This window comes from Triturus cristatus, chromosome 12 (genome assembly GCF_964204655.1).
Source record: "Triturus cristatus chromosome 12, aTriCri1.1, whole genome shotgun sequence".
Lineage (NCBI taxonomy): Eukaryota > Metazoa > Chordata > Amphibia > Caudata > Salamandridae > Triturus > Triturus cristatus.
The window spans coordinates 831,583,854-831,607,675 of record NC_140595.1 but is presented as its reverse complement, the minus strand read 5'-3'; the positions used below and the strand labels follow the sequence as shown (position 1 = coordinate 831,607,675).

The 23,822-nt window shown below is 52.9% G+C and overlaps 1 protein-coding gene across 1 annotated transcript in view; it reads right to left on the bottom strand.

The window, feature by feature from the left end:
• ZMYND15 (zinc finger MYND-type containing 15) overlaps window positions 1–23,822 on the bottom strand; it is a 146,131-nt gene that overhangs the window by 110,484 nt on the left and 11,825 nt on the right. Inside the window, exons 5-6 of the mRNA XM_085639782.1 lie at window positions 20,107–20,241; window positions 19,811–19,903 (exon numbers count right to left, since the gene is read on the bottom strand). Coding sequence (XP_085495908.1) covers window positions 19,811–19,903; window positions 20,107–20,241 — 228 coding nt within the window. The remainder of the gene's footprint in view (window positions 1–19,810; window positions 19,904–20,106; window positions 20,242–23,822) is intronic.

The following is a 23,822-nucleotide window of genomic DNA, read 5'->3' as shown; positions in this document are numbered from 1 at the left end:
TGATATAAGATTGAAGGAGTTGGAGCTGAAGGCGAAAAGTTTGGACACCGCTCCTTCTGGTGGCAGCACTCCGCCGGTGCAGGTAGAGTCCAAGGTGTACATCCCCAAAGATGTAGTTAAGGAGTATTTTAGAAAGGATGACATAGGGCAGTGGTTTAGAGCCTATGAGGTGGCCATGTCTTCACACCGGGTCCCTGAGAAAGACTGGGGAGCGGGGTTGTGGGGAATGTTCCTTGCTGAAGGGCGTGACACACTGTTAGATTTACCCTTAGATCTCCAGGCCTCATACCCCCATATGAAGGAAACTTTAATGACCAGGTATGGGTTAACTCCTGAGCTATATAGACAGAGGTTCAGGGAGACTAAGAAGATCCCTGGGAGTACGTATGTGGAGTATGTAACTTTTTTTGCAGAGCACTGGATGGTTCGGTGAAGGGTAGCAAAGTGAATGATCATCAAGGGCTGCTTGATTTAATTGCATGGGAGCACTTGTCCAGTCAATGTTTTCCTGAGCTACGCCAGCACCTGATTGATAGCAAGCTGTCCAACCCGAAGAAGCTTGCAGAGGAGGCGGACCGCTGGCTCAGCACCAGGGTCCACAAGGGTCAAGTGGGAGACTCCGCCAAAGGTGGGCAGGGTCCCCAGCACAAGAGTGGGGGGGACAAGGGTAAACAAAAAGGGTTCCAAAAAGGCCCCCAAAGTAATCCCCAAGGGAACCAGCAGAAGGGTTCTCAGCCTCCCCCACCCCCGCAGCAGAACGGGGCCCCGACAGGTAGGCCTGTTCCAAAGGGGCCCTTCAATTGTTACAGGTGTGGTGACCCGGGTCACATTGCCACTGATCCTAAGTGTCGCCTGTTTGGTAAGACAGCACCCACTGGTGCTCCACCCCGGCAAGTAGCTAATGTTAATTTTGGGGAGGAGGTAGCAGTCCAGGGGGGTGGGGGTCCTGCGCATATGACCCTAGTTTCGCTAGGAGACAGTGAGATGGTCCCTGAAACCTACTTACCCTCTAACACTAAGAAATATGGGCAAGTAGTGACCATCAATTTTTTTTATTTTTTTTTATTGGCATTTGTAATAGTTTACAATCAAACATCAACCAGAACATTGCGGTCACAGCACAACAGCATCCTTCATCCAAGTTTCCTGTTCGTTTCCTAATCAGAGGTCTTCTGTACCCACCACCCTTCCCCTTGTATGCTAGTCGTTCGTTGATTCTGTTGAAACAGTTTGCAGATATTGGGTTAGGTATACCCAGTAGTCTCTGGGTGTTGATCCAGCAGGGAGTTCTTCCTCGTACGTCCTCAGGGTATCTCTACAGTACGTTAAGTCCGTGAGCCAGTCTTTCAGTTTTGGGATCCGCCTCCCATTCCAACATAGCGAGACCCTTCTTTTGGCCATTAGCAACGCAATCACACAGAATCTGCGCTTTAGGGCCCGTTGTTGGACTTGGCCCTTCTGGCAGGTTCACCCCTGAACTTTTTCCTTTTTATTGGTGACTTGGTGTGGTGATTTGTTTGGTTCCTGCGCACTTTCCCTGTGTCCCAGGGTAAAGTGCGTGCACACTCTGAGTGCATGTGGTGAGATAGGCCTGCCCTCCCATAGGAATGCATGGGGAATGTATGTGTCCCTAGTAGTTCCTGATGCGTGGGGTGTGCAGGCCCGAGTTTGGTATGTGCGGACTCGTGGGAGTGAATGCTGCGCGATGATGTGTGCGGCGTGCATGTACCTAGTGTGGAAGTGCCACTTCTGGAAGTGGGCACTTCTGTGTGCAGTGTGTCTGTCGCGTGATTGGCTGGTCGTGTCATGTGACGGGCTAGGGATTCCCCAGAGTCAGGATGAGTCACCCAGTGGTGAATGGGGAGATCAACAGCTAGATGGGTGGGAGGAGTACACCTGGGTCCTGAATAGGACAGGGTTTTCCACACACAATGCTGGCCCCGCCCCCTGCGGTGCGACTGACGACCCTAGCCCTGCCAATGAATAGAGTGAGGGGCTGAGCACATCAAGGGTGCTCCCCAACCAGCTGCGACTGGTTTTCCCCCTCACCCTGAACCCAGAACAAAGGGATTTGGTGTATAAAAAGGGGCTGTGTCCCCTTACAAAATGTTCTTGTTCTGACTTGAATCTGCCAGGGGCGCGCTGCTGCTGGGGCCCAGGAGGGACCGCCATGGGGGCTACCTTCCTGCTGGAGGGCCCTGTGTGCTGGCCCCTGGGCCCTGCTTTGCCCCCTGGACGCCTTTAGGACCTTTTGGCTCGTTTTGCTGGTCCTTTTTCACTGCCCAGGCTTGGTGCAGCCTTCTAGCGCCTGGAGAGCGCTTTTATTTCCCCAGAGAAAGGAGCTGGGGGCGGTGCAGCATCACGCTGCGATGGAGAAGGAATCCCCAGACTAGGGATTCCCCCATGACGTGTGCCTGGCGGGAGCCCACCCCGCTTATTCCGTTGCTTTAGTGCGCAGGTGCCCACCCTGCGTCTTCGTCTCATGTTCTTCATACTACGGGTGCCCACCCCGCTTACTGGCATCCCACACGGGTGCCCACCCCGCTGCTGCAGTTATTATCATGCTCGAGGGAGCCTACCCCTCATTCGAAGCGAGGAAATCGCCGCCGCTGCCAACCGCGGCCGCCCGGAAGTCAGGCAAGACTGCCTGTGACGGGGGCGGGGCCAGCGGCTGGAGCGGAAGCAGCGCGAGAGTTGCGGGCCCGGGTGAAATCGGAGAACAGCGCGAGGCTCCCATCTGCAAGGGAAGCCCCGCGCCGCCAGAGAAGTGCTGCCGCCGCAAGAAGTGGAGTCCCCTGCGCCGGAGCCCGGTGAGTAAGGGCTGGGCAGGGGACAGGGCGGCACAGTGTTCGCGCTCCCCCACCCTGAACCCAGAACAAAGGGATTTGGTGTATAAAAAGGGGCTGTGTCCCCTTACAAAATGTTCTTGTTCTGACTTGAATCTGCCAGGGGCGCGCTGCTGCTGGGGCCCAGGAGGGACCGCCATGGGGGCTACCTTCCTGCTGGAGGGCCCTGTGTGCTGGCCCCTGGGCCCTGCTTTGCCCCCTGGACGCCTTCAGGACCTTTTGGCTCGTTTTGCTGGTCCTTTTTCACTGCCCAGGCTTGGTGCAGCCTTCTAGCGCCTGGAGAGCGCTTTTATTTCCCCAGAGAAAGGAGCTGGGGGCGGTGCAGCATCACGCTGCGATGGAGAAGGAATCCCCAGACTAGGGATTCCCCCATGACGTGTGCCTGGCGGGAGCCCACCCCGCTTATTCCGTTGCTTTAGTGCGCAGGTGCCCACCCTGCGTCTTCGTCTCATGTTCTTCATACTACGGGTGCCCACCCCGCTTACTGGCATCCCACACGGGTGCCCACCCCGCTGCTGCAGGTATTATCATGCTCGAGGGAGCCTACCCCTCATTCGAAGCGAGGAAATCGCCGCCGCTGCCAACCGCGGCCGCCCGGAAGTCAGGCAAGACTGCCTGTGACGGGGCGGGGCCAGCTGCTGGAGCAGAAGCAGCGCGAGAGTTGCGGGCCCGGGTGAAATCGGAGAACAGCGCGAGGCTCCCATCTGCAAGGGAAGCCCCGCGCCGCCAGAGAAGTGCTGCCGCCGCAAAAAGTGGAGTCCCCTGCGCCGGAGCCCGGTGAGTAAGGGCTGGGCAGGGGACAGGGCGGCACAGTGCTCGCGCTCCCCCAAGGGAGCAGGCTTGGTGTTGGTGCGAGGCACCGAGTCAGAGCGGCCCCGTGTGTGCAGCGGGCCGCTCCAACGACCTGGGCATCATTTTGCCTAGAGCCCCAGAGGGGGCCAGTTTTGCCAGTGGCGCCGCCGTAGCGGGCCACTAGTTCGTGGCGCATGTTATCTCTAGAGCCAGAGAGGCTCCCACATGGGCATGTTGTGTTTAGGCGCCCCCCGCCCCCTTGAGGGCACGATTGTTTCTCGAGTCTGTAAGGCTCCAATGTTGCGGGGCACAGATGGTTCCGAGCGCAAGTGCGCTCCCTCGCTTTTAGGGGCATGTTGGAAACAGCCCACTCCCACTCCGCAGGGTGGTGGTGGACCTTCCCGACACAACGGGGTAGCTTGGCTCGAGTGGTCAGGAAACAGGCGCAGTGCTAAGCATACAATATACCCATACAATAACCATGCGTGCATCCGTTCCAAAAACGACTCTACACCGTAAAAATTATGAAAATATGCTTTCTTTATCTTTCTTCTCTTAGTTGCTGATTGGGAAAATAAATAACAATCACAGTATATACATTTTAAATAGAGCAGGTCAAATAAATACTGGCTGTTTGCTGAAATAAATAGGGGTGATCACAAATAACAGGGCATAAATACAAGTGCAATATATACAGTCAATTAAATACTTTGAGGTAATAAATACTGTACTAATAAATACTGTCCCAATAAATACTGTACACCAACAAGTCCTGTGGACCTATAAATTCAGTGCAGCAATAAATAGATAAGAACTTAATAAATACAGTATCCCCAATAAATAATTAGAAGTATACAGTACACTTTGTGAATCAGATGGCACTTCAATTCTTAAGGGCTGATTTGGCCCAGGTACAGCTTGTAGGGTGTGGAAGGCTTGAGGGGGGGCTACTCCCTGGCTGAGGCAAAGGCTGAGGCCTAAACTGAGGTAGATCAAAAGGGGGGAAATTCCAATGCCCTGGCTTCCCTCTCCACACAACCTCTCTAGGTTAGTCCCAGTTCACCCCAGGCACAGTCAGGTGGGTTTCAGCACCTCCCTAGCCCCTTAGAGTAGTCTCTCAGGTCTCCACAGGGCCTTAGGCGCCCTCTACTCCACTTACTGCCCTTTTCTGATGTTCCGACGCCGCTGGAGTCGTGTCGACGCCGTGAGGCGGTTCCGGTTCGGTCTCGGCGGCCTCGGCACAGTGTCAGTTCTTTGTCGACGCCGGTAGGCGGTTCCGGTCCGATGTCGGTGGCCTCGGTTCGAGCTCGACCTCCGATTCGACGGCGTCGGGCAGTCTCTTCACGATGTCGACTTCGGGCGGCTCCGGTCCGATGGCGCACTCGGCTCCGATGACGTCGGCCGGCCTGGCCTCGCTGTCGACTTCCGGCGACTCCGGGGTGCGATCCTCACCCCCGACCTCCGGTGTTCCTCCTTACAGGTTCCGGGCGACTCCGGAGTGCGATCCTCACTCCCGACCTCCGGTGCTCCTCTACCTCGGTCTCCGACGACTCCGGAGGGCGGACTTCACCCTTCCGATGACGCCGCTCACTCGACCTCGGTTCACCTCCTTCTCGACCCTTGGTATTCCACTCGACCTCCGCCGGCGCCCTCTTACGACCTCAGGCGGCTCCGGGTACGACGTCTGCTACCTCAGTCAGCGCCGCTTCTCCACCTCGGGCTCCAGGTCTTCGGCTACTCGACGCCAGGCTCCAGGGAAACCAGTTCTCAGGTCAGAATCTTGCTGTTTTCTTGGTTCTAAGGCCTGTTCCTGCTGTCCAGGTCCTTAGGAAGGTTTTCTTCTGACTTCTTCCCACACAGGGCTATAGGCTGGGATCCATCAGTAGGGACAAGTATCAAGGGTGGGTTTATGGACCCCACTCCAGGCACAAGTTTCCACCCCTGCTGCTTCACTCCTTCCTCCTTCACTGTTGTGCTCCTCTCTCTTCACCAGTCAGGTGCCAACTGCCAGCTCCAACTGCCAACTGCCTCTCTTATCCTCCCAACATTCTAAACGGTTTCCAACTGTCACACAGTTCTGGAATCTCCTGGAAGGTTCTGGAAGGTGCTGGTAAGTTCCAGTGGATGCTGGTGATGTCATGGGAGGCCACCATTTTGTGCTTCAGGCCCTCAGACAGAAGTTTCAGGGGTAGCTAAAATGGCTCCCTGAATCTGTATCAACATGAAAAATGAAAACAACTGAGGGAAAAAGGGCCAAGTCCTACATAACCCCCTTCCAGCCAAAAGCCAGGGTAGACCGATCAATGCCTTGATGGTCTTCCCTGCTTGGGGCGAGAAAAGGTGGACGCAGGCCCGCAACGGCAGGAGCACCCGCAAGTTCTCCTCCGCTCTGGAACCCAATGGCTCCCTAACAAACCTCCCTGGACCAACAAAACCACCCCACGGGGGCTCCCTAGCTAGTTGTGGCCAGGACCGGCCCCTGGGCCATCCAGATGTCTCTGGCCCGGGTGATCTCGCGGAGTGGGGGGCAGTAGCCCCAGGCCTGTAGTGCCCGTTGACCACTCCGGTCCTCCTCCTTGCAGTCCTAAACTGCCTCTGGTCCTTCTTCCTGGGGTTCACACCCTTAGGCTGACCAGCCTTCCGGGGCGAGGCTCTCCTCCCCCTAACTCTCCTTCTGGGGTTCCTCATCCTACCCTGCGAGGCACCCTCAGACCAACACTTCCTCCTCAGTCTAGGGCCTTGACCCCTCAACTGATCCTTCAACCTAGGGTCTAAACCCTTAGGCTGAGTCGGTGCCCGAGGCGAGACCTTCCTCCCTCTGCACCCCCTTCCAGATTTCAGCACCCTCCTAACGGGAAAAGTACCCCTGGAAGTCAATTTCGGGGGGACCCGGTTAACCGAGGCCCCACCCGCCAGGTCAGGCAACCCCTGAGCCTGGCATCCCAGCCCAGGACCTAAACCCTGAAACTGAGCCAACCCCAGAACCTCAGGCGCGCTGGTTACAGTCGCCCTGGGTCCTCCTGACACTAGGGGCTCCCCTGCACTGGATGGCACTTCGGGACAGCCTAGGCTCCCAACCTGGGGCTCCCTTGCGGAACTCTCCAGGCCCTGAGACTTCGGTTGGGGCACCTCGGGACACCTCCCCGTCTCACGCCTTCCTACAGATAGGTCGTGAGGCCCTACAACCCTCTCTCCCTGGGACCTAGCTGGGCTATCTGCCACTTCTCTCACCTCGCTGGGTTGGAAGATCCCTGCACTACCCCCTTCAGGTTCACACCCCAATGCCTCCTCAGACACCCTGGTGATGTCTTCCTGGGGTAAATAAACTTCTAGCTCCTGTGAAGCTTCTGGTATGCTGCCACCAGTGTCCTCGCTGGACACACTCATCTGGAGGGTACGCAGCTTCATCTCCTTTATCCAAAGCTCGTGCGCCCTCCTTTTCTCCTCCATCTCTTTCTCCAGCCTTGCTAAGTCCCATGCGAGCTGTCTTTTCTCCCTCCGGTCTGTTAACTTCCTGACTTGGGCCACAGTGTACGTTTTTTGATTTTCTAGTACAAACTCCATCTTGCCCACTCAGGTTAGAGGACAGGTTTTGTGCAGTAACAATGTAGGGGGGTACCTTTAGTAATACCTCCTCCCACCACCAGAGTAAATTTGGAAAAAACAAAAACCCACAATTGGGAAGGCCGCTGTGAGAAAACTCCCGGTGTAGGCCTATGGACTACCCACAGTTATTGTTGAGTATACGTAGGCACAGCTCTATCCCACCACTGAACACCAATTTATGTTGGAAACAGCCAGAGAGGCTCCCACATGGGCATGTTGTGTTTAGGCGCCCCCCGCCCCCTTGAGGGCACGATTGTTTCTCGAGTCTGTAAGGCTCCAATGTTGCGGGGCACAGATGGTTCCGAGCGCAAGTGCGCTCCCTCGCTTTTAGGGGCATATTTGTTTTAGAGCCCCACAGGCTCCAACGGGGCCATCATTATTTTAGAGCCAGAGGGCTCCAACGCTCGGGGCCCTAGTTATTCACAGAGCCAGTGCGCTCCAGAGGGGCTACATATTTCCAGAGCCAGATGGCTCCAACGAAGAGGGCATCATTTGGTTAGAGTCCAGAGGGACTCCAAGGGGGACATGTTATTTTCTGAGCCAGGTGGCTCCAGCGTTTTGGATAATGTGTTCAGGGGCCAGTGAGAGCCCATGCCTCCTATTTGCCTTCCCCAGCTGCGCAGCACTTAGTGCCAGCTGCAGCGTTTAGGCCCTGTGCTTGTCCCCAGCTGCCCAGCAAGTAGTGGGCAGCTGCTACGTTTAGGTTCTGGCGCAACCTGGACTCTGATGTGATTTTGGTGCTAGGAAATGTACTGTATATAGTATGTTTTGCGCACCTTGTGTTCATGCTTATGGGGTTGGGAAATGTACTGTGTATAGTATATTTTGCGCTCCCTGTATTTCATACCTCTAGATAGGATTTCTGCCTAGGAGGTTGTTTTACCTTGTTTAGGTTGATGGTAGGGAGAATGTACTTCCCTGTGTTATGTACGCCCCTAGTGTAGGTATACTTAGGTGGCTAGGTCTAAGGCGTTAGACTTGCGAGAATTGCATAATGTGATTTATGCCCCTGTGATAGATACAGGATAGGTTTTATACCTGATGCTAGTGTGATGACGCTGAGGTCATTATTGCGCCAGTAGATACTGGTTATGTTCTACATGTACACTTGGTAATTTGTGTTATGTTCTAAGAGTGCTAATTCCTGACAGTGGTCCATGTGGCCCTGTCCCCTGTACATATAATCCCTTGTAAATTCTGCCCGTGCCTGTTGGCACATTGTAGAGTGTGTGTTTTTATCTAATGTGTTGTGTATAATACAAAGGCTATTTTTATAGAATACCTTGTGTGGAGTTTCCTTTGTGGTGGGCATTGGGTGTTGTTGCTGGGTGCGCGCGCAAACGCTTTACACATCGCCTCAGGGATAAGCCTGTCTGCTCGTGCCAAGCTACCAAGGGGGTGAGCAGGGGTTATCTTTGGCGTGTAACTCCCCAGCCCTGACTAGAGTGGTGGTTTCTGTCTGGCTTTGGCGCAAGCCCTAGCCAACCAGAAATCCCATTTCTAACACCCGTAATTCAGGCAGCAGTCCCAGCAAACAGGTTTTGGCTTCGCAGCGCACCTCACCACCCACCATGACCCCCAGTAATCTCGTCACCTGCTCCCAGTAGTCTCCCACTGCCGCGCAGGACCATGCCAGATGAATGAAATCTGCCCCAAGTAGTGACCATCAATGGAAAGAAGGTTGAGGCTCTTAGAGATACAGGAGCCAGCGTGACCTCGGTGAGGCAACACCTGGTGTCTCAAGAGCAGATTGTACCCAATGCCTACTGTAGGGTTGTCAATGCTGACAACATAGAGAGTCGTTGTCCAATGGCTCAAGATCCATTTGAGTGGGGGGGAGGTCTCTGGTACTCTACAAGTCGCTGTGAGAACTGACATGGGTCTACCCGACTGGGCGTGCGTGACCACCCGGTCTATGGCAGCCAGTAGGGGTGTTGAAAGGGTCCTGGAGCCTGAGGGAGAGGTCCAGGAACCAGCCTTAGGGAGAAGGCGCAGGAGGCGCGGGAAACCGGCCCCCGAAGTTCCCACCGCCCAGGAGGAAGCAGACCCTGAGGGGGATGCTCTGGAGCCTACCGGGGAACAGATTGCCGAACTGGGGGACCTGCCTGAGCTGACCCATTGGCAGCAAGAAGGAGGCCCCTCCAGGGAGGAATTCTGCAGGGAGCAGAAAGAATGTCCTTCTCTCGTGGGTATGCGGCAGCAGGCTGCAGACCAGGCCAATGGTGTTCAGGCCAAAACACACTACGTGTACTGGGAGAGTGACCTCCTGTATTCAGAGCCTAAGGCTGCTGAACCTGGGTCAGCCCGTGTGCTGGTGGTACCCCAGAAGTTCAGAACCTTCCTACTGGGGCTGGCTCATGATGTGTCTTTAGCAGGACATTTGGGGATGGACAAGACCTATGACAGGCTTGTCACCCACTTTTACTGGCCCCAAATGCACAAGAATTCAGATTCCTACTGCAGAACCTGTCAGACTTGCCAGGCAAGTGGTAAGAGCGGGGGGAAGCACAAGGCTCCTCTGCAACCCTTCCCTGTGGTCGGTACGCCATTCCAGCGAGTGGGTATTGATATTGTCGGGCCTCTGGACCCCAAGACAGCCCTGGGCAACAGGTTCATCCTGGTCTTGGTGGACCATGCCACCCGGTACCCTGAAGCCATCCCTCTGAGGACAGTGACGGCCCCCGTGGTGGGACGAGCACTGATGGGAATTTTCTCCAGAGTGGGATTCCCTCTAGAGGTGGTGAGCGACAGGGGGACCAATTTCATATCCACATATATGAAATCCCTGTGGGAGGAGTGTGGGGTAACTTACAAGTTCACCACTCCTTACCACCCCCAAGGAAATGGGTTGGTTGAGAGATTCAACCGAACCCTCAAAGGCATGATCATGGGCCTAGACGGTCCAATGAGGCGTAAGTGGGACGTCCTCTTGCCATGCCTGCTCTTTGCTTACCGAGAGGTGCCACAGAAGTCTCTAGGGTTCAGCCCCTTTGAGCTTCTGTATGGTCACCCGGTAAGAGGACCTCTGAGTTTGGTAAAGGAAGGCTGGGAGCAATCTCCCAGGAAACCTCCCCAGAATGTATACAGTTACATGCTGGCCTTCAGAAACCAGACTAGGCGTTTCAGGCAACTTGCTGAGGCAAATCTGGAAGCCAGCCAGGAGGAGATGAAGCGGTGGTACGACCGGAATGCCACTCTGGTAGAGCTTCAACCTGGACAAAAGGTGTGGGTCTTGGCCCCAGTGGAGCCTTGTGCACTTCAGGATAAGTGGACAGGTCCATTTGAGGTTGTGGAGCGCAAAAGTCCTATCACCTACTTGGTGGACATGCAGTCTCCCAGGAACCCTTTGAGGGTCCTATATGTTAACCGCCCTAAGCCCCACTTAGAGAGGACCGAAGTGGGCATGCTGCTGGCCACTGATGATGGAATGGAGGAGGAGACTGAGCCTCTTCCTGACCTCTTAGTAGCCTCTGAGAAAGATGGGTCAGTGGATAGAGTTAACCTCTCACCCACCCTGACGCCTGAACAACAGGAAGATTGCCGCCACTTGCTGGGGCAGTTTCCAGATAGGTTCTCCCTGGTTCCTGGTGTCACAGATTGGTGCGTCCATGATGTGGACACAGGAGACAGCTTACCTGTGAAGCACAAGGCTTACAGGGTAACTGACAAGGTCAGAGCTTGCATCAAGGAGGAGGTCTCCAAAATGCTTGCTTTAGGGGTGGTTGAGTCCTCCAGCAGTCCTTGGTCCAGCCCCGTGGTCTTGGTCCCCAAAGCTGCTGCGCCAGGAGCCACACCTGAACTCCGGTTCTGTGTGGACTACAGAGGACTCAATTCAGTGACTAAGACTGACGCGCACCCCATCCCCAGAGCTGATGAGCTCATTGATCGGCTGGGGGCTGCCCGGTTCCTCAGCACGTTTGATTTAACGTCTGGGTACTGGCAGATCGCCTTGACCGATGGGGCCAAAGAGAGGTCAGCATTCTCTACACCAGATGCGCACTTCCAGTTCCGGGTCATGCCATTTGGGATGAAGAATGCCCCTGCCACCTTTCAGAGGTTGGTCAACCAGGTACTGGTTGGGCTGGATTAGTTCAGTGCCGCCTACCTGGATGACATCGCAGTGTTCAGTGCCACCTGGCCCGAACACCTGCGCCACCCCTGGGAAGTGTTGATGGCTCTGCGCCGAGCAGGCCTCACGATCAAGGCAAGCAAGTGCCAGATCGGGCAGGGTTCCGTGGTGTACTTGGGACACCAAGTGGGGAGTGGCAAGGTGGCACCCTTGCAGCCCAAAATTGAGACCATCCTGGCTTGGGAACCCCCCAAGACACAGACTGCAGTGAGGGCCTTCCTGAGGCTCACTGGGTACTACAGGAGGTTTGTCAAGGGCTATGGAACGATTGTTGCCCCCTTGACAGAACTGACTTCCAAGAAGCAGCCCAGGAAAGTGATCTGGACTGACACCTGTCAGAAAGCTTTTGACACCCTGAAGACTGCCATGTGCACGGCGCCCGTACTCTTGGCCCCTGACTCCTCCAAGGAATTCCTAGTGCAGACAGACGCTTCAGAGCATGGTGTAGGGGCTGTTCTCTCACAGATGACTGAGGAGGGCGGGGACCAACCCGTAGCCTTCATCAGTAGGAGGTTACTTCCACGGGAAAGTAGGTGGAGTGCAATTGAGCGAGAAGCATTTGCTGTGGTCTGGGCGCTGAAGAAGCTAAGACCCTACTTGTTTGGGTATCACTTCCGGGTTCAGACGGACCACAGGCCCCTCAGATGGTTGATGCAAATGAGGGGTGAGAACCCAAAGCTGTTGAGGTGGTCCATCTCCCTACAGGGTATGGACTTTACGGTGGAACACCGTCCTGGTACAGATCACGCCAACGCTGACGGTCTGTCCAGGTATTTCCGCCTTAGTGACGAGGAACCCCCTGGGCAAGGGTAGTTCTCCCCACATTTCAGCTGGAGGGGACACGTGTTAGACCTGGCACCTTGGCGTGAGTTTCCCTTCCACTTTTTGATAGTGTGCCTCGATTGTTTTGCTGGTGTTGTCCGCTCAGGGCGCCGCGCCACGGCTAATTCGTGACCGCAGCGCAAGTGCACCCTAGATAAAGTGTTCATAATTGATATACATGATTGGTTTATTGGATTCCCTGTCAGTCCCTAGTAAAGTGCACCCGGAGTGCCAGGGCCTGTGAATGCCAATGCCGCTAGTGGGCTGCAGCGCTGGTTGCGCCACCCACAACAGCGGCCATGTAAAATGTGTCCTGGGTCTGCCACTGCAGACCCCGCGTGCAGTCCCGTACTGTCCCGCCGGCTGGGCAAGTGCCCACACTTGTCAGCCTCCAGAACCTTCCCTTAGCCTCATATTAGTCACCCCTATGGTTGGCCTGCGGGCAGGGTGCGTTGTAGGTGTAAGGTAGGACAGGCCCTGGTTGTGTGGCCTGTTCTAGTAGTGAATTACCGCCATATTCGTGGTTCACTATTGCAAGGCTACCTGCTCCCCTTAGGCCAGATGAGCTGCTGGAATTATTACATCCTATAATCCCAGCAGGCTCAGGGAACATGGTAGAGAGATATGTTTCGTATGCCTGAACTCGGAATGATAAAATACTTCTTGTAGCCAAGTTTATTTTACTATCCTGGGTTTGTAAATACGACTTTTAGAAAGTCCGTATTTACTCGCTTAATCATTTCAGCCGCCTCTGCTGTGCGTGTATCTGACTGTCTGGGCTATGTGAGTGACAGGGCTGGGGGGATGACAGGTAGCGAATGGCAGGAGGACACCTTGGTGGGAGGTGGGGGTGCCCCTTGGACTCTGAATAGGGCAGTGCTCCACCACCACAATGCTGGCTCCGCCCCCTGGGGAGCGACTGATGACTCAGCCTGCACCTGGCCCAGGACGACGAAGCGCTGTCCACACGGTGCTCCTGAAGGTACTTGTCCCCTGAATGCCGGCTCCACCTCCTGTGGAGCGGCTGATGTGCCTGCCCCTCACAGTGAAAGCAGAAATCAGAGTACCCCCAACAAAGTGCTCAGGACTGAGAACGGTTATGCGAAGGCCCCCCTGGCCTGAAAGAACAAAAGAAATGTGGTATAAAAGTAGGAGCCCTGCTCCTTGCAAATCAGAATCCTGTTTACCACAAAGAACCTCTGCCCGACTAGGAGGAGAAGAAGACGCTGGAAGGACTGGCCTGCTGCTTGCCTGGCTGAGAAAGGAGAGGAAAAGACTTGCTGAAAAGACTTTGCTGCTTTGTGCTTGAACATTCTCCAAGGGCTTGATCTGAGCTTGCCCCCTGAACTGAACCCCAGGACCAGTGGGTTCTCTGTGCTTTTGCTCGTCCTCCAATTCGAGCCGTGTGTGCATCCCGCTGGAAAGAGACTGCGCCCCTCATCGCCCCCTCCTAGGGCCGTGACACTCAGGAGCTTGCCTGCCTTAACCCCGTGAGAGCCCCGCTCCGTCCGGAGCCGCTCTCTGTCCCCGGGCTAGGTTGCCTGCGCCCCTGTCACCGCCTGCCACTGGAGTGCGCTGAAAGCGCTGTCACCCCTCCTGCCGGAATCCGTCCGACGATCGTGATCCTCGCCAGGTCACCAGCCGCACTGACCGTGCCCTGTGCCCCCGCTTCGCTATCCTCGGAACCCCTCAGGCTGCGCCGCCCCCGCTGTGGAGATCCCCCCTGCACCGCCGTGCTAAGGGTTGCTGGCCGCGCCTGCCTACCTGCCCACACCCGCTGATTGAGGACCCAAGAACACTTCCCAAAGCTGAGCGTAGCACCGATCCGTGCCGACTCTCCACACAACGTTGCTAAAGGAGTTCCAGTACCGGGCTCGGGGCCCGCACCGCCTTATTTCCCCGTAACTCCTCACCGCACCGCATGCCCGTCTCACCTTCCGCTGCCCCGGAGCCGCCGGGGGGAGCTGTGCACGGCGCAGGCGCGCCCACGGCAGATGCGTGAGCCGCGGTAGGCCTGAAGTAAGCCAAGACTGGAATCCCCCAAGCAACATTGGTACAAGACTAAAGAAGCATCCGCTTAAAGAACCGTTTGCCTGCTTTATAATCGGGTGGCATAAAAACAACGTTACTAGTCTTGTGATAAGTCTGCGTATTGAGATAACTATTTTTATATAAAGAAGCGTATTTTCACATACCTAAGCCTGGTGTCCGTTTCTGGGGGGATTGATGTATTTACTGTGTGTGTGATTATAAGTGCTTAACCAACAACGCCGGAAGAATCGCCTTGGCTGCTCACGCCACGCACCTAGAGGGTGAGCAAGGGTCATTCCAAAAATGGGTTATCCTTTGCCCTGACGTGGAGGAGAGGGTCCCTGCTGGACACAAGGACATCCTTGCGCCAATCAGAGATCCCCGAGTCTAACAAGTCCTAAAGTTGGGACTCCTAACTTCTGTGAATACCGAAATGGTAGTAAGTTTAGGATTTTGTCTTAAGTTAGTTCTGTGAATCGGGCCCGATGTTCCCAGTGAGAGGGAAGCAGGCAATGTCACTGACAGCGCTCGGTCAAAAGTAGGGGAAATGGTCGCGTGTTATTACTACAGACGATAAAGGGATGGGGAAGATAGCGTGTGTCTAATGGTGTCTGGCCTAGCTATAGGGGTGGGAGAAGAAGAGCGAAGCAGGGTGATACGGGCATAGGGGGATCCGAAATTCAGGGTAGGGGTCCACTGGGGCTGTAAACACTCAAAGCAAAGTACGCCTGACTCCCAGGGAGAGCGCCTTGAGGCACTAACGAGTGAGTAGTAGTGCTTTACAAGAAACCTGGTTCATTGATTGATTAATTGATTGAACATTTCTAGAAAAAGAAAAAAAAAATGACCCCACTTCAGGATCCTGGTGGCAGTAGGTCATGTTTGGGGCGCTCCATGAGGATTAGAAGCACAGCACCCCAGTCAATAGCCTCTGGCCTCCTCTCGGTGCAGGGCTTTGCTCTCAGCCTAATGATGAGACACCATGGCTGCGAAAGCCGCCACTTTCCACCTCATGGTAATTATCAGTTTGGTAATAAGTGAGGTGAGGTCTAGGAAACATGCAGCTGCCTCACTTTTTTATACACTCCTCAGATGCTTACCTCCAAACTGTGTACACTCACCAGGCCAGTCGTCAGTAAATCTAAGACCTCAGAGCAGTGGGAAGCCAAGGATGGACAGACCTACAATATGTGGTGACATTTTGGTGTGAATACGCGCAGCAGTGGAGACAGAAAGCTCTGGCTTGAGAAAAACAGCATATTCGTTTTATCAGGGAAGAATTGGGCCCTGTGTAAGACTTTAAATTGTCTGGGGCAGATTTATGTTTCCTGGCACATCCCTGTAAATCAGCAGGGATGCGCCAGGAAAGATGCGTCACGCAAGTTTACCCTTGCGCCACCACAGATGCGCCGCATTTACAATGCAGCGCATCGTGGCGCAAGGATAAACAGATGCGTGACGCATCTAATGGCGTAAGGGCGGCGCATTGCTGGAGTCGTGTCGCAAGCACGACGCAACTCCAGCAATGTTTAGGGGCTGCCCATACCTAACATGTTGCGTGATTCCTTACGCCTGCTTCAAGCAGGCGCAAGGTTTTGACGCAGCAGCGTCGGAAAAGTGACTGAGTGAAATCTTGTAGATTTCACTGCGTCACTTTTCCAAGGCTTTTTCCGATGGAACGCCCACCCTGCATACATTAAACCTGACGCAGGTTTAATGTAGCGCAGGTCTTTACAACCGGACGCATCTCCCTAGATGCGTCACGTTGTAAATAAGGCGCAACATGGCGCATGGTTTGCGCCGCCGCTGCGTCACAAAAGTGACGCAACGGCGGCGTAAAAGTAGCGCAAGTCTAATATAAATCTGCCCCTATATATTTAAATCTGGAATTTCGAAACATCGTGTAGGGGTAATGAGCTCTGTGTCCCATTCTCTGTTGTGGAATGCCCAACCCAGGGACGATGGTTGTTCATGAAGATTCCAACGATGAAGCGCCAGGACCACAAGCAACTAGTCAGCTCTTCTGCATCGTAGGACCTTCATTGATGGTCATACGTGTTCGAAAAGAGCAGCAAACTACAAATGCCTCCTCCCTGGAGACTCTTGGGCAGAAGGAATACAACCTTCATCCAGCGCGAGAGACTTGAAGAAGCTCAAGTTCAGGGTTGAACAAAGAGGCGTTTCAGGGCATCTTGAAAACAATAGAGTGAGCTTTTATATAAGAATAATCAGGGCAATAGTGCCTTGGGACTGATTTCCAAGTGGCCGCCTTACATATGTTGGACCAGGAATGCTTCTCAGCCGGGCCACTGTAGCTGCTTTCGCTCTAGTGGAATGGATTCCGGCTTTCCATGGTTGGGCGGGGTTATTACCCAATTGATAATACATGGCTATGCAGGCTACAGGCACACAATGGACTGCTTTGATGTGGTCAGATCTTGTTGAAGTTGATCTTAGGTAATAAAGAGTTGGACAGGTTACACCCCGAGAGAGCACCTTCCAGGAGAGGGGCAAGCCCTGGTAGACCTTTTCACCACTGCAAAGAACCTGCAGTGTAAAAACTTTTACACACTGGAGTTCCCAGGAAGGCTGTCTCTCAGAGATGTATTCTGGATGGAGTGGAACATAGGACTCACGTTTGACGTCCTGCTGCTGCCTCTTCTGCCCCGGGTTCTGAAGAAGATCAGACACAACCAGGCCCAAGTCATCCTAGTGGCTCCAGATTGGGCCAGGAGATTGTGGTACCAGGAACTTCTAGGCATGAGCATCCGTCCTACTATCAGGCTTCCGCTTTGAGAGGGTCTTTTGTCGTAGCAGCAGGGTAGGGTCCTGCACCCAAACCTGCGCAACCTGCACCTCCATGCGGGGAGATTGGACGTTGGCAGGTGACTGCGTTTAGTCGTCCTCTCGAAGTCGTGGATGTCATCCTTGCTGCCAGGTGTCCCTCTACAAAGTCTGTCTACACCGGGCTCTGGGACAAGTTTGTGGCCTTGTGTGACACCTGCAATATGGACCCTGGATTGTTGTATGTCTGGCTCAGCAAGGACTGGCAGTGTTAAAGGCTAAAAGTTATTTGTCAGCTCTTTCCGCCTTTTTACATTTTCCAGACCAGCCCTCACTGTTCAACTCACCTGTTGTGATGAGTTTTCTAAAACGTTTGACTCATATTTTTCCCCCGACCCTTTGTGGTGCCACAGGGGAATCTCAATGTGGTCCTCACTTTCCTCATGTGCACTCCCTTCGAAGCAGTGCACAGCTACCCACAGCTGCCCACTATGTCTTCTGAGTCTGAAGACTGCGTTTCTGGTCAGAATAACTCCAGGCACTCTTGGTGCAGCCTCTATACACCAATTCTTTTCCAGGTAAAGTGACGTTGAGTACCAGGGTTGACTATTTACCTAAAATCGTGACTGCTTTCCACACTGGGCAATCCATCACTCTCCCAACGTTCTTTGCTCTGCCTTACTCCTCAAAAGAGGAGGTGAGACAGCATTGGCTGGACCCCAAAACACTTTTGAGCTTTTATATTGATTGCATCAAAAAACATCGTTTGGACGATCAGCTCTTTATGAAGTTTTCTGGGGCAAAGAAGGGTGAGGTGATGCAGTAAAGAACTCTGACGAGGTGGATTGTCCTCTGCATTAAGTTCTGCTACGCACTGACAAAGAAGCAGCCTTCAGAAGGACTCGGTCCCTTTCCAACAGGGCCACAGCTGTGCCACTGCACTGACATGCAGAGCTCCTGTCCTCGACATCTGTTAGGCCATGACTTGGGCATCAGTGCGCATGTTCACAAAGCTCTACTGCCTCGACGACCAGGACCGATGGGAAGGGTATTTCACCCTTTCTGCCCTGAAGGACTTGTTGGTCTGAGCCGTTCCATAGGCTCTCCACCTTGGTAAAGGTGCGGAATCTGCAGCTAGAAGTATCCATCAGAAGAACAAGCTACTTACCTTTGGGAACTTTCTTTCTGGATGGTAATGTTTTAGTAACTGAAGGTATCTGCTGGTTAAAGATAGTTTGTGGACTAAGCAAGCACCCAGCTTGTTTGCACTCTGCACTGGTGCACAGTTCCAGAAGCAGTCGAACTGAAGCGCAGAGTTGACATTGGTTCCTAGGATCAAGAACTCCGTTTTGGAACTGTTCGACCGGGGAAATTGTTCTTCAGTCAGAAGTGTAAATATCTGCGATCGTTTGAGATCTTGAAGCTGTATTCTTGGTTGTTTATCCAACCTTGTACATCTTGGGTATAAATGCCTTATCTCTCTCAGTTTTGCTTCAGTGACAGGGCACTGCTGAGGTTTAACTTGAATTCGAGTTACGCAAATCGACTGTAAAAAACAACAACGAGCCCCAGACGCGCAGTCTATGGTTATGTTTTTCAGCACAAAGAGGTATATGATGTTAGAAATGCTCATTTCACTCAAGTGGGCAATACTTTTGCCAGAAGGTTTACGATGGCCATGACGTGGTCAAACATAAAGGCTGGCTTCGACACAACAGAGCGTGTGTGGGCAAGAGGTGGTTGTGGTGTACTCCAGCACCCTATGATCGAAGGATCTGGGCAGTCTAGCTTGCAGGTGGTTCAAGTGGTCAAGGTGAAGAGTCAGCTAAGGGCTAAACACACCAGCAAAAGGAAGAAGGTGCGGCTAAGATATGGGCAATATTTCCTCCGGTGTTTCTCCAAAGTACTGTTTCACTCCTCTCCACTGCGCCCACCTCCACTCACCCTAAATAGACAGGTGAGCCCACTGAAGAGGGCATCGAGACAAGCGGCACCGTCCGCAGACATGCCAACAGACGCGATTCAGGCAGGAGACTCCTGATTTTTTATGCCAAAAATGGTTTTATTTTAGCTGTCTCCCGACTAAAATTACTCCTGCAAAAATATGAGTAAAAATGAGAAAAAACATTCCCCTAGTTTTTATTTCAAAATCTCACACTTTCCAGCTGTAAAATGTTGGCATGTTTGCGCCTGCCACCTTCTCCCTGGTGGCTGTGGGTTCTTCCTACCCCTGCAGTCTTCAGTCCAACCCCTTGTGGATCTCTGCAAACTGCAGGACCAGTGAGGTCAGGGTGAACTAGGCCTTGTTCCTCGCAGGTTCTCCTGTTAGGCCTCCCATCCAGCACCAGTATTCCAACTGGTGCAGGGGGAAGAAACCACCGGAAAACGAAGATGAGGAAGGAGGCGAGGAGGCTGCGCACTGGCATGCAATGGAGGAGGGGCGAGGAGGCTAGGCACTGGCATGCAATGGAGGAGGAGAAGGAAGGAGGAGACCAAATAGTTCACCACGCCTCCACCGCAGGATAGGTCTTACATTTTTATACTTCAATTCAAGTTATTTTTATGTAGCACATTGCTACCCGACCGGTCCTCCTGGCTCTTATTGCAACAGCCTCTCCGGATTACCCACACGACCAATACAGTTAGAGCCCCTACTTCAGAAAAGTGGGTTTTAAGAAGTTTTCTGAAGCCGACTTCTGGCTGCTGACTTCCCAGGGACGTGGGGAGGGAGTTCCAGAGCTTGGGAACACGACTTGCACTTGTAGCTTTATTCTCTATTTCTGTGCCCATGCCTACTCACCATGTGGTGCCTTGGTGATGGCCATTTCTGCTGGGAAGCTGCCAAGCAGAATCTCCTCTTCTTTCTTGAGAGGGTGGTAGGGGCCAGTCTTCTCTGTAAAAAGATAAAAACAAGAGCTTCAAGGGACACTCTATGGTCAGATGGCAGCTTGTTTTGTCTCGTTCACAGGGTAGCAGAACTTCAAACACATATCAGGTTGATTCGTGCTCCAATCTCTGTCTAACACCCTACGGGAAGGACTTCAAGTCCAATTTCACATATAAAACCTTTACTGTGGAGGTCCTCGCCGGACTCACCTGGCGGGAACCAGGAGCGTTTCTCCTGGCCGTGGCGCACTCCCGCGTCGTTCATGCTCTCCTTTGCCCAGTATCCAGTGTTCAGCTCCCTAGATGCCAGAAACATTTCCTTGTCGAAGATATCGCTTGTCACTTCTGAAAGAGAGGGAGCAAGGCTGTCATTTGGATTGGTTAGCAATATGCCCTTCTGATTTTCCAAATCACTGACTATCTGTATCAGAATTCTTATATCAGTGCTACAGAGGGGTGATGAAACTTAAAAAATGCAGGCTATGGTGTGGAACCATTAATGCCAGGGATGGTGTGGAGCCATTGATGCCAGGGATGGTGTGGAGGCATTGATGCCAGGGATGGTGTGGAGCCATTGATGCCAGGGATGGTGTGGAAGCATTCATGCCAGGGATGGTGTGGAAGCATTCATGCCAGGGATGGTGTGGTGGTGTGGAACCATTGATGCCAGGGATGGTGTGGAACCATTGATGCCAGGGATGATATGGAACTATTCATGCCAGGGATGGTGTGGAACCATTGATACCAGGGATGGTGTGGAACCATTCATGCCAGGGATGGTGTGGAACTATTCATGCCAGGGATGGTTCGGAACCATTGATACCAGGGATGGTGCGGAACCATTCATGCCAGGGAGGGTATGCAACTATTCATGCCAGGGATGATGTGGAACCATTGATACCAGGGATGGTGTGGAAGCATTCATGCCAGGGATGGTGCGGAACCATTCATGCCATGGATGGTATGGAACTATTACTGCCAGGAATGGTGTGGAACCATTCATGCCAGGCATGGTGTGGAACCATTCATGCCAGGGATTGTATGGAACTATTCCTGCCAGGAATGGTGTGGAACCATTCATGCCAGGGATGTTGTGGAACCATTCATGCCAGGGATGATATGGAACTATTCCTGCCTGGAATGGTGTGGAAACATTCATGCCAGGGATGGTATGGAACTATTCATGCCAGGGATGGTGTGGCACCATTGATACCACGGATGGTGTGGAACCATTCATGCCAGGGATGGTGCGGAACCATTCATGCCAGGGATGGTATGGAACTATTCCTGCCAGGAACGGTGTGGAACCATTCATGCCAGGGGTGGTATGGAACTATTCATGCCAGGGATGGTGTTGAACCATTCATGCCAGGGATGGTGCGGAACCATTCGTGCCAGGGATGGTATGGAACTATTCATGCCAGGGATGGTGTGGAACCATTGATACCAGGGATGGTGTGGAACCCTTCATGCCAGGGATGGTGGGGAACTATTCATGCCAGGGATGGTGTGGAACCATTGATACCAGGGATGGTGTGGAACTATTCATGCCAGGGATGGTGTGGAACCATTGATACCACGGATGGTGTGGAACTATTCATGCCAGGGATGGTGTGGAACCATTCATGCCAAGGATGGTGTGGAACCATTCATGTCAGGGATGGCATGGAACCATTCCTGCCAGGAATGGTGTGGAACCATTCATGCCAGCGATGGTATGGAACTATTGCGGCCAGGAATGGTGTGGAACTATTCCTGCCAGGAATGGTATAGAACTATTCCTGCCAGGAATGTTGTGGAACCATTCATGCCAGGGATGGTACGGAACTATTCCTGCCTGGAATGGTGTGGAACCAATCATGCCAGGAATGGTATGGAACCATTCATGCCAGGGATGGTATGGAACTCTTCCTGCCAGGAATGGTGTGGAACCATTCATGCCAGGGATGGTATGGAATTAATCCTGCCAGAAATGGTGTAGAACTATTCCTGCCAGGAATGGTGTGGGACTATTCCTGCCAGGAATGGTATGGAACTATTCCTGCTAGGAATGGTGTGGAACCATTCATGGCAGGGACGGTATGGAACCATTCCTGCCAGGAATGGTGTGGAACCATTCATGCCAGGGATGGTAAGGAACTATTCCTGCCAGGAATGGTGTGGAACCATTCATGCCAGGGAAGGTATGGAACCATTCATGCCAGGGATGGTATGGAACTATTCCTGCCAGGAATGGTGTGGAACCATTCATGGCAGGGATGGTGTGGAACCATTCATGGCAGGGATGGTATGGAACTATTCATGTCAGGGATGATATGGAACCATTCATGGCAGGGATAGTATGGAACCATTCATGCTAGGAATGGTATGGAACTATTCCTGCCAGGAATGGTGTGGAACCATTCATAGCAGGGATGGCATGGAACTATTCCTGCCAGGAATGGTGTGGATCCATTCATGCTAGGAATGGTATGGAACTATTCCTGCTAGGAATGGTGTGGAACCATTCATGCTAGGAATGATATGGAACCATTCATGCCAGGGACGGTATGGAACTATTCCTGCCAGGAATGGTGTGGAACCATTCATGCTAGGAATGGTATGAAACCATTCATGCCAGGGATAGAATAGAACTATTCCTGCCAGGAATGGTATGGAACCATTCATGCTAGGAATGGTATGGGACTATTCCTGCCAGGAATGGTGTGGAACCATTCATGGCAGGGATGGTATGGAACTATTCCTGTCAGGAATGGAATGGAACCATTCATGCTAGGGATGGTATGGAACCATTCATGCCAGGGATGGTATAGAACTATTCATGCCAGGGATGGTATGGAACCATTCATGCCATGGATTGTATGGAACCATTCATGCCAGGGATAGTATGGAATAATTCATGGCAAGGATGGTATGGAACTATTCATGCCAGGGATGGTATGTAACCATTCCTGCTAGGAATATTGTGGAACAATTCCTGCCAGGAATGGTATGGAACCATTCCTGCCAGGGATGGTGTGGAACTATTCCTGCCAGGAATGGTATGGAACCATTTATGCTAGGAATGGTATGGAACTATTCCTGCCAGGAATGGTATGGATCCATTCATGCTAGGAATGGTATGGAACTATTCATGCCAGGAATGGTATGGAACCATTCATGCCATTGATGGTATGGAACTATTCCTGCCAGGAATGGTATGGAACCATTCATGCTAGGAATGGTATGGAACTATTCCTGCCAGGAATGGTGTGGAACCATTCATGCTGGGAATGGTATGGAACCATTCATGCCAGGGATGGTATGGAACCATTCATGCCAGGAATGGTATGGAACTATTCCTGCCAGGGATGGTATGGAACTATTCCTGCCAGGAACGGTGTGGAACCATTCATGCCAGGGATGGTATGGAACCATTCATGCTAAGAATGGTATGGAACCATTCATGCCAGGAATGGTATGGAACCATTCATGGCAGGGATAGTGTGGAGCTATTCATGCCAGGGATGGTATGGAACCATTCATGCAAGGGATGGTATGGAACTATTCATGCCAGGGATGGTGTGGAACCATTGATACCACGGATGGTGTGGAACCATTCATGCCAGGGATGGTGCGGAACCTTTCCTGCCAGGGATGGTATGGAACTATTCCTGCCAGGAATGGTATGGAACCATTCATGCCAGGGATGGTATGGAACCATTCATGCCAGGGATGGTATGGAACTATTCCTGCCAGGAATGGTGTGGAACCATTCATGGCAGGGATGGTGTGGAACCATTCATGGCAGGGATGGTATGGAACTATTCATGTCAGGGATGATATGGAACCATTCATGGCAGGGATAGTATGGAACCATTCATGCTAGGAATGGTATGGAACTATTCATGCCAGGGATGGTATGGAACTATTCCTGCCAGGAATGG